Source organism: Danio rerio, chromosome 14 (genome assembly GCF_052040795.2).
Source record: "Danio rerio strain M-AB ecotype USA chromosome 14, GRCz13ab, whole genome shotgun sequence".
Classification (NCBI taxonomy): Eukaryota; Metazoa; Chordata; class Actinopteri; order Cypriniformes; family Danionidae; genus Danio; species Danio rerio.
In genome coordinates this window covers 352501-370000 of record NC_141034.1, presented here as the reverse complement: position 1 = coordinate 370000, position 17500 = coordinate 352501, and the positions used below count along the sequence as shown (strand labels likewise).

Here is a 17500-nt window from a genome sequence, read left to right as displayed (position 1 = left end):
ATATATATAATTTTTTTGTCCAGTTGAAAGCTTAAATTGATGTGGTGTGTAAATATACGCCTTCGAGATTAAATATTCTCTGATGTCTCTTAAATGTCAAATGCTTATTTTACGTATTTTATCGTTTTTATTTATGATTTCATTGTGTTTTGGGCTGGTAAAATCGGTCATAATTTAGACATTTGCATGTATTAAATACTTTATACATTTTATTTTTCTGTTTTGACGCTTTGGTAAACCATGACAGAATAATTCACATTAGCCTATACCCTTCATTACCTGGGGAAAACCTGCACGATCGCGTAATGTTAGAAAAACGCGGAGAATAATGTGCGCTTTTTATTTTAGGAATGTATTTTGGGGATTTTACTCGAACAACAAAATGCATTAATTTCTGCGCTACAATGACAGTATAGGCTACGGAGTACTATCCGACATCAATTAGCCTAATAATAATAATATCAAGCTTTGTATTATAAGTTTGTGGTCAACGCAAATTATAATAATGTCAATTTAGTGAAATGGGCTACTTTAATTTCAGTTATGAATGAACAATAATAGTTTAGCATAACTTTTGTCGTAAACAATAACTAACAAATAAATTATAGGGACACTTTCTTATTTCTGCAGTGCATTTGAGGACAGTCAGCCGAAGACTGCTGCATCGACTAATGAAGGTAACACCGAATACGTTTTTGTTGTCGTTGTTGCTATCCGTTTATTATAATAATATTTATATGCTACTATTAATTAGTATTATTAGGACTAATTATTATTATGTTATTACCATAATTATAATAATGATTGGTGTAAAAAGACTAATTAAGAAGTAATGTTGCCCTATACGCGTAGCCTTTTCTATAATCCATATTTTGCTGTATTTGCATTCATAAAGAAGTTCAATTCTAAATTTATCCTCAAATGGCCACAAAAGTATGAATGTTGGAACAAATTAACAATTAAAACAGCAACAAAAATGTTCAAAATACGAAGGTGGGAGTTGAAATTACTTTTTATTCGAACATACATTTAATCAGCTGGTTTATTGTAATTTGTGATGCCACACAGACGCGTTCCGCTGATAAATCAGATACAGGAGTGTCTGGCAAATTAAAGAGTCTTCGAGCGACTTCTCCTCAATTTACTCTAAAAAGAATTGAGCTACTCACAGATAAGTGCTGTAAATCCTCCTGAACCGACGACCAGAACAAAAGCACACAAAAATATTCTGTATTAATGTGATGTTACTGAAAGAGGAGTTTGGCTATCTGCGTGCGCGAACCCGTCAGTGCGATGATGCGCGCGCAGGTCGATGATGATGATGATGATGCGGTTTCAGGTCATCTGTTCTGTTCTCATCTGCCTGTCAGTGTCATTTAAAAGGGTCACTGATGTCTGTTCGTCTCTCCGCGGGTGTTTAAGGGTTAAAGGTTTCTGCGTTCTGGGTGTTCTGACATGCTCCTGTAAATATGTGGAAGTTTCCCATCCGCCAATGAGCGCGCGCCGCCGCTGTGCGCTCCGCCAATGGGAGGGTGTTGTGGGTCAGTTTCAGCCACAGGTGAAGTGTATAGTAGAGCTGTGTTTTCACTCACACTCGCGCTCTGGCGACGTGGATGCTCATCCACCAAACTCCCTTTACGCGCGGCGCGATGCGACCGAACTGCGGCCACGGAGCTCGATGGACCGCGTAATCTTAACCCTAATGCTCCGCGACCCGGTCTGACTAGTGCTGCTCGACATGGCTGTGCGCAGTAACTCTCTGATGCCATTCTCAATTCAAGCCATTCTGAACCGAAAAGAGGAGTCTCGCCATCTGAACGAGCTGGATGTGTGTTTCTCAAAGAGCGCGTGCTGGAAAATATTCGATGAAATGGACGCACCGGAGCGGAGCGACGAAACGGAGCATAAGAACTACGATTCCGACTCCGGGCTGAGCGAGGACAACGACGCTAAAGCGCAAATCGACGCAAAGCCAGAAAAAGACGCAGATTTAGCGGACGAGACGGATCAGGAATCCGCGGCCAAGGGCCTGAGCGACTGCGTGTCCGGTGAGTACCACTCAAAGCTTCATCTGTTTAAGAGTTTTACTCGTGTTTGGAAAGCTCTGAGCTCCAGATGTTCACTAGTTGAGCGCGTCTGAGGTGAAGCGTTCCAGAAAAGCTCCCTGTCCATTTCTACTGAACCTTTTTGAAAAGCCTGTCGGAGAAACTTTATACTCAGAGTTTAGTTTAAAGCGCATGTTCTGAACGCGTTTGTGGTTCTTCTCCAGACTGTAACACGGCCGAGGAGAAGAGCGGCGATGCGCCGAAGCAGCGGAAGAAGCGCTCCCGGGCCGCGTTCTCCCACGCGCAGGTGTTCGAGCTCGAGCGCCGCTTCAACCACCAGCGTTATCTCTCCGGACCGGAGCGCGCAGACCTCGCGGCCTCCCTCAAACTCACCGAGACGCAGGTCAAGATCTGGTTCCAGAATCGACGGTACAAAACCAAGCGACGTCAGATGGCCGCCGATCTGCTGGCGTCAGCCCCGGCGGCGAAGAAAGTGGCGGTGAAGGTGCTGGTCCGGGACGACCGACGGCAGTACAGCCCCGGGGAGTTGCTGCGACCGCCGCTTCTGTCGCTGCAGCCCTCTTATTATTACCCGTACACGTACTGCCTGCCCGCCTGGAGCCTGTCCTCCGCCTGCTCTGGAAACCAGTGACACCAGGACTCTCCGACCCATATTTATTACGCGAAAGACTTTCGTTTACCGAACACGCCGAGTGAGCAACCAAAACCGGGAGATGTTATTCAGTGGAACTGTCTTCACCGAAACAGACTCGTTATCTCCAGGACTGCTGATGTGCTCCTGATTAACTCTATTAGGATTCTATCTCAGAATGTGTGGAAATGTGTCATTCCCGGCTCGTGTTTTAGCGAAATGTTCGTTCTTCTGGTTGGAAAACAAAGCAGCACTTGATGCCGTTACTGCCGTTCGGTTTTAGGGTATAAACGGTAAGACTGGCACTTTCCCCCTCCACAGTTCCACATGTTAAAATCAGAAGAAAATATTGAACATTTGCTGGACTTGAGGAGCCGTGAAGGCTCGCCCGTTTACTAGACATGTACTTGTTTTCATATTGGTGTATCGTGTTTTGTTTAATGAAAAAGAAATGAAGCATTAAAAGGTATGAAGAATAATTTCAGTCGTGTTTCTCATGTTTTGATCAGGTGTGATTTCTCTGAATCCTCAAAGTAAAAGCATGAAATTAATGACCCGTGACATGAGCCCACTGGAGTCATTACAGCAGCTAAAGATTCAATCATATTAGTGTGAGTTCGACACGAAACAGCGCAGACAAACGCGCATTTATTCAAGGAAAAGGCTCGGGGTTAAAGGGAAACATGAAGTATTAGTCGTGCTCGTGTTATTTTCGGAAATCTGCCTTTTGTTTTTAAAGCTGAAGGCATGTGTCTAACATCACTAATACGCGTTCATTTTCCTTTTATAATTGTCGCAAAAGTATGAGTTGAATTTAAACAAACAAATTAAATGTAGTAATGTTCAACTTTGTTTAAATTCAGCCCAAATTAATTGTTTACAACCACTTAACTTAAATAAATGTAGTAAATCCCAGGAAACATCTCTGAATCATTTTTTTTAATGTGATATTCATTACAATACAATTATTTATTATAAATTAAGTAGTGCAAAAAAAAAAACAATAAAATGATCACAGTTTTACGTCTAAAACTATTAGATTAATACATGTTTTGGGCTTGTGATTTAAGTTAAATATTTATTGTGTGCGACTGCGCGATCAGATGCGACACTGCGCTCAATTATTAAAATATGAGATTGATCGTTAATTTTTAATGTTGCTATATCAATGTATAATTTTAATTTCAATAAACTTTGTATGTAAATGAAGAGAGGTCAGAGAGAGGCATACCATAGTTTACTTTTTTTGCTTGGTCCATCTATCCTAACATCATGATTTATTTCACAATTAAAGAGCTAGTTCACCCAAAACAATTAAAACTTATTATTTACTCACCTTTAATTGGTTATGAATTTCCTTTTTCTGATAAATGTTAGGAAACTCCATTCATTTACCAGAAAACTCATTTAAAAGTCAATGCTGCACATTTCCAACATTGTTCAAAATGACTTAATCTGTGTTCAACAACCACAAAATGAAACCCAAGCAGGATTGTGGCGATTTAATGGTGTAAACGATGACATAATTGTCAGTTATTGATCACTTTATCCCCGGTTTATCCCTTTAAGCGACTGGAAGAAAACATTTCAATTAATGCAAGTGAATATAGGATGAAAACCAACGCTGCGCTTGCTGGAGTTTCTTGCATTAAAGCTGAAAGTGAAAAGCAGCAGCTGAGACTGCATTATCCTTCAGTAAAACTAAGTTTGATCTACAGAGAGAAGCGTTTAGGAGCAGGTGGAGATGATCGGGTTCAGCTCTCTCTCTCTCTCTCTGTCTCTCTCTCTCTCTCTCTCTCTCTCTCTCTCTCTCTCCATAGAGCTTTATTGGCATAACTTGTCAAGTAGGCTATTACCAAAGCGTTGCAGAGTATAACCAATTAATAAATCGTATAGTGATTGTAAAATACAAATAAACAGAAAAAAACACAATTAGAATTTTGAGGGACACAAAAATAAGAGAAAAAAATTAATATGAGGGTTGAAAATACCATGAAAAAGAAACTAGGTCAAATATAGCAAAATAAAATGCTATACAAATGTACAGTAATTAAGATTATGATTTAGTAATGTGTTTCTCTGTTTATGACGGCTAATACGATCCTAACCGCATATTTAGCTTTTCTTGCTAAAGCTGATTCTGTAGAGGACTGTCAAACATGTTATTTTTAAATATGTTATTATTTATTCTCTTTTCAGGGCAGAATTTGCGCTGCATACACTAAAGCTACTAAAACTGTGGTCACTGTGACAGTACCTTTTTTAAGGTAAAGCGCATATAAAGCAGCCTAAATGTACATTAGTGTGCCATTTAAAAGATTTAGGCAATTTATACCAACAGGTAACCTTTAGGTACCACAATGTAGGTGACCTACTACCCCAGTGACAGCTTTTGTAGCGCTACACCTTTATTTGTGAATGTGTAAAGACATGCTGAATCCTTTAAATTGACTCACATTTGTGGAATAGGGAAAATACTCTCTAAATATGTTTGCTGCGTGTTCAGACTACTTATTTAAAATGAGCTGAAGCAACACAATACTTTTGTTTTTGCCAGCTTAATTGTTTTATCCTCACTCAACCTAAAATTGCAAATAAATTAAAAAAACGTTGAGTTAGCTTACGGTTTTCGTTGGGTGACATGGAGGAGTTGTGTAACCCAACATTTATTTTACAGTGTACTGAAATTAAATGAAATAACTTAATAAATTATCCCATCTCTCGAAAATGACGTGTGCTGTTTATTATAACTACTTATTTAATTGTTTTATTTTTAATCCACTTACACTTTTAAAAACTAATAATTCAACTTAATTCCTTCATGTTGATTGTGTAAATCCAGCACTGTTTACAGAGCTGATGTTGCGCTTTGTTTGAAAAGAAAGTTTCGTAAAGCTTGAATAAAACTATATTGGATTGTATTTCAGATATAAATTTCATATTAAATACTTCATTAAATACCGAATATTCAACAGGATTAAACCCGTTTGCTTTATTATCAGTTTTTAGGTGGAACATCCTTGGATTTAAATGTCAGACATGATGGAAAATAACTGGGATAATTCGTAATAATGTCAAATAATAACAAGAGTTAATGATTCTAATGAGACCCATCGAGAGATTCCACTAAAACAGCACAAAATGCGTCACATGCATTCGCCTTTTTCTTCTTGCGTGTATGTGTTTTGTATTAGCACGAGCCAGTGCGTTTAAGGGCTTTTAATGTATGCTCTATATTTTGAGGAGATTTCTCTGAGAGTGCGTGCATGTGCTGAGGGAGATGCATCCAGAGAAGAGCACGAGCCTTTACATTCTTCAGCATAAATGCAGCGAGTCCGACTGTTCAACTTTCCGGGAAAATCTGTGTAATGACCAAGAAAAAATAGAAAAGCAGAGAGCAGGGCCTTAAGCTTTAGTCTCAAACACAAACGGGCCCGAGCTCGAGCTGATCTGGAAATCATTCACAGATGGAGCTTCATTTTGCCACTCAAAACGCTTTTGGCATTGAAATAATCACTCAAAATAAAGCTTCAGCGATTCCCTGGTTCACTGAACATCCTTCATGGGCTTCATCTATTCTCATTGAAGATTTATACAATTATTTCATTACAGTTATTTTATTTAAGATAAGAAAACCACCAAACCTGAAAATTAATTTCAGAAATGATCGATTGACGTCAAAATGTAAATCCCTGAAAAGCTGGAACTGAAGGCTTTCTCTCTGTTTTCGACGTGTTATAAGTGTTGATGCGTGTCGTGTAATGACATGTTCAGTGTTTCCCGCGTGTCGCTCCTCTCGTCAGTATTTTGACAGGATTTGCAACTTTAACAACCCTCGCAATTTCCCAGTACATAAGTGCTTTTTTACTATCCCGTGAATGCCTGTATATTTTGGGTCAAATTTTGGACGTCAAGGACAATTTCTTTATACACGCTAATAGAGCGCGCCTGTCACACATAATGGCGCGTAATCAGGGCAATCATTTTCCCGCGCAGAGACATGAGCCAGTTGTTGTTCTAGATCAAGTTTCACGTTTAATGGAAGAAAATTGGCATTTCAGTCACTTCATTGAATCGGAGCAGAATCGTCCACCTGCGAGAAGTCAGTTTACCTGCTAACTGGACGTTATTGACCGCACATGTTTGTGTTGTGTCGCGCTGTTTGTTCGTCGTGAATCCATAATCATAATGGCTGACCGAGTGGCCGTGAAGGAGCCGCCGTGGACGCGCGCGCGTGTGTGTGTGTGTGTGTGTGATGTGAAGCAGATGTGTTGCGTGTGGAAATGCTTAGCAGGTGCTCGCGCGTGTTTAACCTCACGCCTCCAGCAGTTAGCGTGTCACAGCATCACGTCTAATTATCATGTCTAATTATCACGTCCAATTACACTCCAGCTTGTCGGAATGATCCCTTTCAATTTTCCTCGATTTAAATATAATTTCATATAGATATGAATCACCTACAGTTCCTTATTAGGAGTATTTTCTTAAACTTGAATGTAATGGAAAAATTGCCGAATAATAAGCTTATTTCATAAACAATAAACATTTGTAGTTGTTATTATATCCCAAACTTTAATCTAATATAAACTCTAAAAATGCTGGGTTATTTCAACCCAAGTTTGGGTAAATTATGGACAAATGCCACAGCTAGTTGGGTGAGTTTTTTAAATACATTTTATAGGGCCAAATGCACCACAACATTTGGGTTTTTCCTTATTATTAAAATTTTATGTTGAAATAACCCAGCATTAACATAACCCAACACACACATAGGAAAATAATAATTGCTTAATTTGCACTAAATGCTAGATTGTATTAAACCAACGTTTTGTCAAATATGTACACATCCAACGTTGGATAAATTTCAATAAAATTTTTAAACAATTTGTTTATATTTAACCCAGCGTTGGGTCAATAAAACACAGCATTTTTAAAAATGTAGATTGATTTATGTTCCTCATCGGTGTTTGCTATTTCCTTCTGCATGTTTGTAATTTTTCTAGATTTGTCATAAGAATTAAGAAGAATTAAAAATAACAATTAAAGGCACATGTTAGTGCTCAGCTTATATTGCTTGCAAATGTAATGTTCATTATTAGACAATAAATGCAGTGATTGACCTATAGTGCTAAATCATTTGTTAATTTGACTTGACTCGTATTCTGAAGTTGTTCCCATATTTATTGCACACTTATTATTATTACTAAATATTTTATTGCAATGAATTGCTCCTGTTTATGATATTAGTCTATGTCTAAACGACTCTTCGAGGCCTGCATCGCCTGTCACAGACGGCCGGTGTGTGCTTTTATTTATTTATTTGGTCACAGCTGTAATTTTGTGATAAATAAAACGGTCTTAGATATAGGCCTACAGTGGAATAAAATATAGGTTTTAATGAATAAGTTTCTGTTTATATGCACTATTACGGAAAGTTCCTCAGTCAGTCGTGAATCTCCCAGTCTCTTCAATGTCGGATGATTTATGTCAGCCTGGAGATCCCTGGAGCTCCATTAGGTCAGACCTCTCCATGTCTTTTACGAAAATTCCTCTTTTAGCAGCTCTATATTTGCTTCTGGTTGCTCTCTGAACGCTGGACTCTCTGGGTTTATTTTTCTTGCAGTGATTGAGCAGCTGAATCTGCGTCTGTGAGCTTCTTCTCAGAGGATCTGATATTAGAAACTGAGTTCACCGAGGATTAAGCGTCCGACACGCGCGCTCCTCCTGCGGGTTTGTTATTGTCTGATATCAGGTCACGGGCTGCGCGTTTTCGCCAAATTCACGCTCAAATAAAGGATGAAAAGGGAAACTCGCACCATGATATTTGATATTGGCTATCAGGGGTGGAGGAATCTGCTGACAAAAGATCCTCAAACCAGACTTGGAAACACTTGGATTTAAACAAACTTGTTTGGGATTAAAGGTTTATTTGTTTAGAATTGGCCGTTAATTGTTGAGGATTGACCTTTTTAATTTGAATTTACAGTTTATTTGCTTGTGTTGACAGTTTGTTTGAAATTGACGGTTTATCTGTTTGTAATTGACCGTTTTTTAGTTTTTGTTTAGAATTGACCGTTTTTTTAAAATGGACAGTTTGTTTGTAATTGACGTTTGTTTGTTTTTTTGTTTGTTTGTTTGTAATTGTCGGTTTATTAATTGACAGTTAATTGAACAAACATTATAATTATAATTTTAGTTTCAATCATAAATTACAGCAATAGATTAATTTCCTGCAGCAATGGATTCCATTTCATCATCCCAACACAGTTTTGAGTAAAATGTACAAAACCAATTGTGATAAAACTAATTGTTCTTATTAAATGTATAGGCTAATTTTAACCCAATTATTGAGAGTTGTTTAGTTATACTAGAATTATATCAGATTTTGAAAATAAATTAATTTTCAGATTCTGAAATTATTTTTGTTAATTTTTTTAATATATATTAATCTATTTACTTCAATATCCTTAAACTGATTATTTCCCGCTAATATCTGTTGATTTGGTCTCGTGGAATTGTGTGCGTGTGTGTTTGTGTGTGTGTGTGTGTGTTTCATTCACCATATGACACCGACACACCCAGCAGTGTTTAACTAAGGCCAAGATCATAATACAGATGCAGATGGCAGTGTTAGCTCTTTCTTTCTTTCTTTCTTTCTTTCTTTCTTTCTTTCTTTCTTTCTTTCTTTCTTTCTTTCTTTCTTTCTTTCTTTCTTTAACCACACTATAAATGCTGGGTTGTTCGGGCATTGGGTCGATTGGACAAGCCCAATCGTTGGGTTAAAAAGTGTAATTTAATTAAATCTAAATAATTAACCTAACTTTGTCATATTTGACCCAACATTGGGGAAAAATAACCCAAACATTTTTAGTGTTCTTTCTTTCATTAACCACATGCATCATGTTTTATATAGTGACGATTATAACCCCAACCTAAACAGACCCTGACAGAATGTTTTAAATAATAATATACAATATAGTACATTATTATATATTATGCATATAGGCCTATTTTATATAGTTTATAAAATACTGTTAAAATATACAAGTAATCAAGTTATAATTTTAGTTTTTAAGTTTTATAGACTTGATATTTTTAAGTCATTTTTAAAAGTTGGTTAAGTTGAAGTTGAAATTGCTTATTAAAATGAAATTGATTCAACTTATAAATTTAAAAACAGCATTAATTTAAATATTTAAGTATATATTTATCAGTCTATTGAAATAATTTATAGAACATAACATGTCATATTCTTCTCGATGGACAGTAAATCATTTAAATAAATTTGCAATGATATATTTATATAGTGTTTTTAAACCATATGGTAACGTGTATAAAGAATTTGTAGTATCTAGAACTGTTAATGCATGCTGTGGCATACTGTATAGTATTTGTCATAAATACTGTAATATACTGTATTTTTACAGTAAGGTGTGGTGTATTAGTAAAAAAAAAAACTACAGTATGTTGGTATTTTTATATTACTAGTTGTTTTTTTTTACCATAGCACCTGTAGAATCACAATAGATTCATCACTATAGTTGTTGTGTTGCCATAGCAACCGTAGAATCACCACATCAGATTATCCATTACTAGTGTACAGTTGAAAACACTACAGTATTTATATATTGATGTTATTTGAGGCGGTTCATTCCGCTGTGGCGACCCCAGATTTATAAAGGGACTAAAACGAAAAGGAAATTAATAAATTAATGTTTTTTGAAGTTCAAGAATTCTTTACTAAAATGATGATTAAAAAATATAACATGTATCTGTTGAAGATTTATGTTTGATGTGTGTTTATATACAATGCTCAGCAAATATGAGTACACGCCTCACAAATCTCTTATTTAAATTAATGTTTTCTGTAGGAACTTTTACAATATTATATTTGTGCATGTGCATTAGATTAGTCAGCACTGAAGCCAAATCCAGAGCTTAAATAAAGTAAAGTACACTTAAATATGTTATAGAAACTTATTGAAGAAAACATTTTAAAAATAGCAAAATTCAAGAAGAACAAAAAATGTATTTCCCCCCTAATGTTTGCACAAATTCAGTTGCATTATATTTCTATTTCTAAAGATAATTGGTGACTAAAATATTATTTAAAAAATATATTTGTATAATAAATTGGTTTTGTTCAATGCACCAAAATACATGACCCATATATTCCCTGAGAAATGGAAAATAAATGTGTATTATTTATGCTGAGCACTGTATGTGTATGTGTGTTTGTGTGTGTATGTGTGTGTTTAGCAAAAGCTGTAGTTCTTCAACAGATTGGATTAATCAATATGATTATGACAATAGTTTTGGCAAATTTGGATGAAGAGTATAAACTGCATAGTGGATGTGAATAATAAAACACAAACAGGGCTGTGTTCAGCATCTTGCGCAGTGAATTTGATCTCCAGATCTGCTGTCACATCAATAGCCTATCAGACCTAAACTCACAACTACAGCACATAAATGTTTTTAATAATGTGAAGTAATCATGACAGAAATATCTGCAGAAAATATACCTTTAGTAGTATAGCAGTCATAACATAATAATAATAATAATAATGTATAATTTCATATTTTATTACTAATATTATATCCTGTTAATATAATAGATGTACAGTTATCTATAATAACAGCTTTATTTTTTTAGTTGCAAAATAATACTTTCCTGTTTTAATATTAAGAATTTGCCGCAGTTTGACTGAAATTACATTAAACTGACTTAAAATATTGTAACTTTTTCATTAGTAATCAATAAATAGCGATGATGTAACACACACACACACACACACACACACACACACACACACACACACACACACACACACACACACACACACACACAATCAGTGATCGGCGAATCCACAAATCTCTCCCTCTTTCGCCATGGCAACAGGAAAGCGTCATGAAGGACGAGTCCATTCGGTGTCGCGGGAGCGCCCGGTCTACATCAGCACGGTAAACTGCGCAGCTCCCGTGTCAGTCTCCACACCGGTAGCCAGTCGTTTTTACCAGTTATACGCGAGAGCGCTGAGATCAGACAGAGCGGTGCTGTGCTCGAGTGGTGAAGCGGTTTCCCGCGCGCGGGTGATGCTGTGTGTTGGTTTGCGCCGAGGGAAGATGGCGGCGGCAGGATCTGATCAGATTATCCGCTCCTGGTAAACCTCTGCCTCCTCTCTCAGACTGCTGGTTAACCGAGAGATCCACAGTCTGAGCCCGAGTGTGTGTGTGTGTGTGAGTGAGAGAGAGTGTGTGTGTGTCGCGCTGCCGAGCTGAAGCATGTCGGACTCCGAGGAGGAGATCCAGGAGCGGCAGCTGAAGATAGTGCTGCTGGGAGACGGAGCGTCAGGGAAGGTAAGAAAACACACACACAACACACACACAAACACACACACACACACATAAACATATACAGCACTTACACGAACACACATCATAATATTACACATATCGTAGACAACACACATGGCGTATAACACACGTCACAAAACACACACACACACACACACACACACACACACACACACACACACACACACACACACACACACACACACATCATATACAAGACACACAAACATCATAAAAAACACACACTCACATACCAGTCACACACACTGCATACACACATGATACTTCCACTACATGTCACACACACGTCAGAAACACACATCATATACAACACACACTCATTATACCACACACTAAGTAGCATGCAATACACACACATCACATACAACAAACACACTTATACAAACAGTACATGCAACACACACTTATAACCTATATTGACGCACTAGGTGGCATGCAATACACACACACACACACACATACACGCACCACACATCACATACAACACACACTCACCATACACACATCAGAAACACATACAGTACAACACACACACACACACACACACACACACACACACACACACACACACTCATAGAGAAACACTACATGTAACACACACTTATAACCTATAGTCACTCTGTGGCATGGAACACAAACACACATACACACTACATGCACCACACATCACATACAACACACGCTCATACACATATCAGAAACACACAATACAACACACACACTCATAGAGAAACACTACATGCAACACACACTTATTTTGATGCACTAAGTAGCATGCAATACACACACATCACATACAACAAACACACTCATACAGACACAGTACATGCAACACACACCACATACAACATATACACACCATACACACATCAGAAACACACATAGATATATTACATGCAATAAACACACACACACACACACACACACACACACACATGTTGAATGGTACTACAAACATGTTGACTGGATGTGTCAGATGTAGTTTCTCTATTTTTATGGGAATAATCTGTGAATATTCATGTCAAATCTCACGCTAATCTCTGAAAATACAGAACATTTCATTTAGAAAACATTAAAATGATCAAATAAAGGCAGAATATCAGCAGCTGTCTGACCGTAAGTGAAATGTTAGACGATTTAAACACAGAAGGCATGAGTAAAACAGCAGCGATTTCACGGTATAGTGGATTAATTCAGTTAAATATGGTGAGCAGGAGCAGATTACGGTCGTGGAGAGCGCTGCTGCTGCGGCTGCTGCTGCGGCTATTCTTAGCGCTGGTTTGGTTGTTTTAATCTGCTGGTTAATCTGAACGAGAAATGCACATGCAGAGGTCTGAGCTCAGCTCCATTCATGCGCTCAGCTGTGTGTGTGTGTGTGTGATCAGAGATTTATTGTCTACTGTTTTATTTTGTGCAGTCAGGAGACAGGTGGAGAGATAGGTTAAAACAGACGGAGAGGGGACTGGTAGAAGATGGGTGAAAAATAGCAAGTAGAGAGAAACAGACAGGTAAAGACAGACAGACAGGTGGAGAGAGAGACAGATGATGGGTGGACAACAGGTAAAGAGAAAGATGGAGAGGGAGAGACAGGTAGAGCTAGACAGGTTGAAGACTGGTGAGGAGAGGGAGACAGGTAGAGGGAAAGAGACAGGTGATGGATTGAAGACAGGTAGAGAGAGAAAGAGAAGTAGACAGGTAGAGCGGGTGAGACTGAAAATGAGTAGAAGACCGGTGTAGAGTGGGACAGGTGGAGAGAAAGAGATGGAGAGACGGACAGATGGAGAGAGACAGGTAGAGAGAGACAGGTTGAATACAACATGAGAGACTGATAGAGAAAAGTGGAGAGAGACGGGAATGGGTAGAAGACAGGTGGAGAGAAAATGATGGAAAGAGAGACAGGTAGAGGGAAAGAGACAGGTGACTGGTAGAAGATAGGTGGAGAGAGACAAGTTAAAAACAGATAGAGAGAAACAGACTGGTGGAGAGAGAGACAGGTAGAGGGAGAGAGACAGATAATGGGTTGAAAACAGGTGGAGAGACATAAATAAAGAGAGAGAGACAGGTAGGTGGAGCGAGACAGGTATAAGGAGAGAGACAGGTTGAAGACAGGTGGAGAGAGAAAAAAAGAAGTAAAGAGAGAGACAGGAAACAGGTGGAGAGTGAGACAGACAGGTGGAGAGAGAAAAATAGAGAGAGAGACAGGTGACGGGTAGATAACAGGTAGAGGTAGAGATTGGTGAAGGGTAGATAACAGGTAAAGGTAAAGACAGGTGACAGGTAGATAACAGGTAGAGGTAGAGATTGGTGAAGGGTAGATAACAGGTAAAGGTAAAGACAGGTGACAGGTAGATAACAGGTAGAGGTAGAGACAGGTAGATAGAAACAGGTGACATAGATAACAGGCAGAGGAAGAGATTGGTAAAGGTAAAGACAGGTGACGGGTAGATAACAGGTAGAGAGAGACAGGTACAGGTAGAGACAGGTAAATAGAGACAGGTGACGGGTAGATAACAGGTAGAGGTAGAGACAGACACAATCCGACATGAATCTTCTTGAAAGTCAGACAGAGCTTGTGTCTGTGCTCATCCAGGTGTTGGAGACTGTCAGTGTCTCCAGGTGATCGTGTCCTCTTCACCTCGCCGCTGCAGTCGGGCAGATCTGTGTTTACCTGCACATGTACAGTGTGACTGTCAGATCACAGCTGCTCCGCTCTGACGGCAGAGAAGCTCGGCTCACTGAGAGTTTCTCTGCTCGAGCGCTGGACACAAGGCTTTCTGGACTCTTCTGTTTGGTTTGTGTGGCGTCCGCAGTGTTTCTCGCTGACCCTCACCACCGCAGCAGAGGATTCTGGGTAACCGTAACTCTGCAAACCCTTCTGGCTCCAGATGGGGCTGTTTAAACCTGACTTACAGCGGCGCTACTGAACGCTAACACAAGTGTGTGTGTGTGTGTGTGTGACCTGTGCTGTCACTAGCTGTGTTTACACTCAGAGATGTGAAGTAGATTCCTGCACAAAACTGTAATATGAATAAAGCAGCGCTTCCATATAATCAGACACAGACGAGCACAACCTCCTCAGCTCCTGCTGCGTCAACAAACTAACAGATGCGCATCACAGCAGCAATAGACTGCAGGACGGATCTGATTGGCTGTGCTGCTGCTGGAAATGAAGCATCTGTCAATCAAAGCTGTGGTCAACCTTTAGCTCCTCCTCCAGAGCAATATAGAGGCGGAGCTTTTGAAAACTGAGGGTCATTTCTGTGATGTAAACCTGTTGTAATGTGTGTGTGTGTGTGTGTGTGTGTGTGTGTGTGTGTGTGTGTGTGTGTGTGTGTGTGTTTCTCAGACGTCTCTCGCCATCCGCTTCGCACAAGAAGCTTTTGGGAAACAGTATAAACAGACGATAGGGCTGGACTTCTTCCTCAAGAGAATCACACTGCCAGGTTAGACACACACACACATGTACACACACACACACAGACATGAATATGTGCGTGCACACACACATATCCAGACCTGTATTTATAACACATACACACATATATGGATACTCATGTATGATCACGAATATAAAAACATGAACACACACACACACACATTTAGATAAACACATTAATATATAAACACACATGTATATAAACATGCGTATACACATACACACACACACAGAAGTAGACACACCCACTCTCTCACACACACACCTTTAAACTCACAGGTAAACACATATGTACACTCATACCACACACTCACACATAGATGCACACACATACTCATACACACACTACTACAGTACATACACACTCTCATTTACACTCATGCACACACAACACAACACAACACAACACAACACAACAATCTGAACTGAATTAGCGACACTAACAGCTGAAATAACAGAATTATTCGCAGAGCTCATGATGTTCATGATCACCATATACTGAATATCAGCCGGTGGAGCACAAACACACAACAACACCAACAATGTGTGTGTTCAGCAGAAGACACACACTCAGACAGATTCAGAAGTGTGTGTGTGTGTGTGTGTGTGTGTGTGAAGATCAGCCGTCTGCAGCTCTGAGCCCTGTTTATGCAGGACAGAAGAGCTTTCGTAGTGAATAAAGCTGAAAAGAGGCAGACGTACAACAAACACACACACACACACACTGCACTGATTCATCCAGAGCTGCAGCGAAAGCCACACACACACACACACACACACACACGACCAGCGGCAGCGCAGAGCTTCAGAAACACTTTATAACAGCAGAATCACACAGAGATCCATTCATACACACACACACACACACACACACACACACACACACACACAGACAGTTTGCAGACTGAGCTGTCGTATCATCTAGACGTGCTGATACACAATAATACAGCATGTCATGATGATATTTGTATTGTGGAGACGTCATCATTTTAATGTGCTCCTAATTCTGCTTTATAATTCTGTCATTAATTAGTTTTACACTCTGAAAAGCTGCATATAATAAAAGGTTTTCGTATTATACCTGTTAAAGCCAGTTACCCTGTTTGCAGCTTGTGTTCTGTGGCAGAAGAGATGATGTGCATTGCTTTGTGACAGGAGAAACCTAAAAATAATGAAATAATTACAAACTTAAATAAAATAAACATCAAATAAGAATTGGAATAATATATGAATAAACAAAACTACATAAATAAATATGTAGATTTAGTGTCTCCAGCTGTCTGCTTGAGTAATACATGACTGAATTGTTGTGATGTCAGATTTAAATGTCAGTTCGCTCTGAACTACAGCAGATCCTCTTGATCATGTCTACATGCCGAAATGCAGTGAGCTGCTGCACTGTGATTGGCTGATTAGACATTTGCGTTGACATGCAGTTGGACAGGTGTACCTAATAAAGTGGCCGGTGAGAGTGTATAAGACAGTCCTCAGTGCAGTGCATTTTCTTCACAATAACCTTAATCTACTATAAATATTACACAATTTGTACACAATTAAATGTCAAAAACAGACCAGCTGAAGTCATTTTTCCAAACCATTTACGATTTTCTCTTTACTCATCAGAGATCTCACTTCATACACACGACTCTCAAGCTTCGTCCCTATGAATGTTTTCCTGCATGTCATGTGAGGTTTATAATGAGAATGAGCTGCTCTGTGTAGTCAGGCTGTGCAGTAGTGAATGTTTGTGTGTGTTTATTATAAGTGTGCGGTTCCTGACGGCTTATTTTCGGGCCGTTCTCATGCGGGACGCTCCTGTTTTCAGGCGCTCGTGGAGCAGAAAGCGGCGGCATCAGCACATGCTGGCAGAAACACACGCTCACTTACCGTAAAGAGAGACTGCTAGAGTAAATAAAGACAGCAGATCGTTATAGAGGCACGTGTGCTGTGATCACACACACACACACACACTCCACTGTATAGTCTGAG

The 17500-nt window shown here is 39.0% G+C and overlaps 2 protein-coding genes across 12 annotated transcripts in view; both read left to right on the top strand.

Moving 5' to 3' along the window:
- nkx3-2 (NK3 homeobox 2) overlaps positions 1–3176 on the top strand; it is a 5974-nt gene extending 2798 nt beyond the window's left edge. For 2 of the 8 annotated variants that reach the window (XM_087280250.1, XM_087280246.1), the window contains exons 2-4: positions 631–677; positions 1782–2048; positions 2270–3176. In XM_087280250.1, the coding sequence (XP_087136376.1) occupies positions 1871–2048; positions 2270–2697 (606 nt within the window). In that variant the 5' untranslated portion in view covers positions 631–677; positions 1782–1870 and the 3' untranslated portion in view covers positions 2698–3176. 8 annotated transcript variants of the gene reach the window in all.
- An 8629-nt stretch (positions 3177–11805) lies between these two features.
- Positions 11806–17500, top strand: part of rab28 (RAB28, member RAS oncogene family) — a 22503-nt gene continuing 16808 nt past the window's right edge. For all 4 annotated transcript variants that reach the window (NM_199752.3, XM_087280188.1, XM_087280187.1 and 1 more), the window contains exons 1-2: positions 11806–12057; positions 15422–15518. In NM_199752.3, the coding sequence (NP_956046.1) occupies positions 11983–12057; positions 15422–15518 (172 nt within the window). In that variant the 5' untranslated portion in view covers positions 11806–11982. The remainder of the gene's footprint in view (positions 12058–15421; positions 15519–17500) is intronic.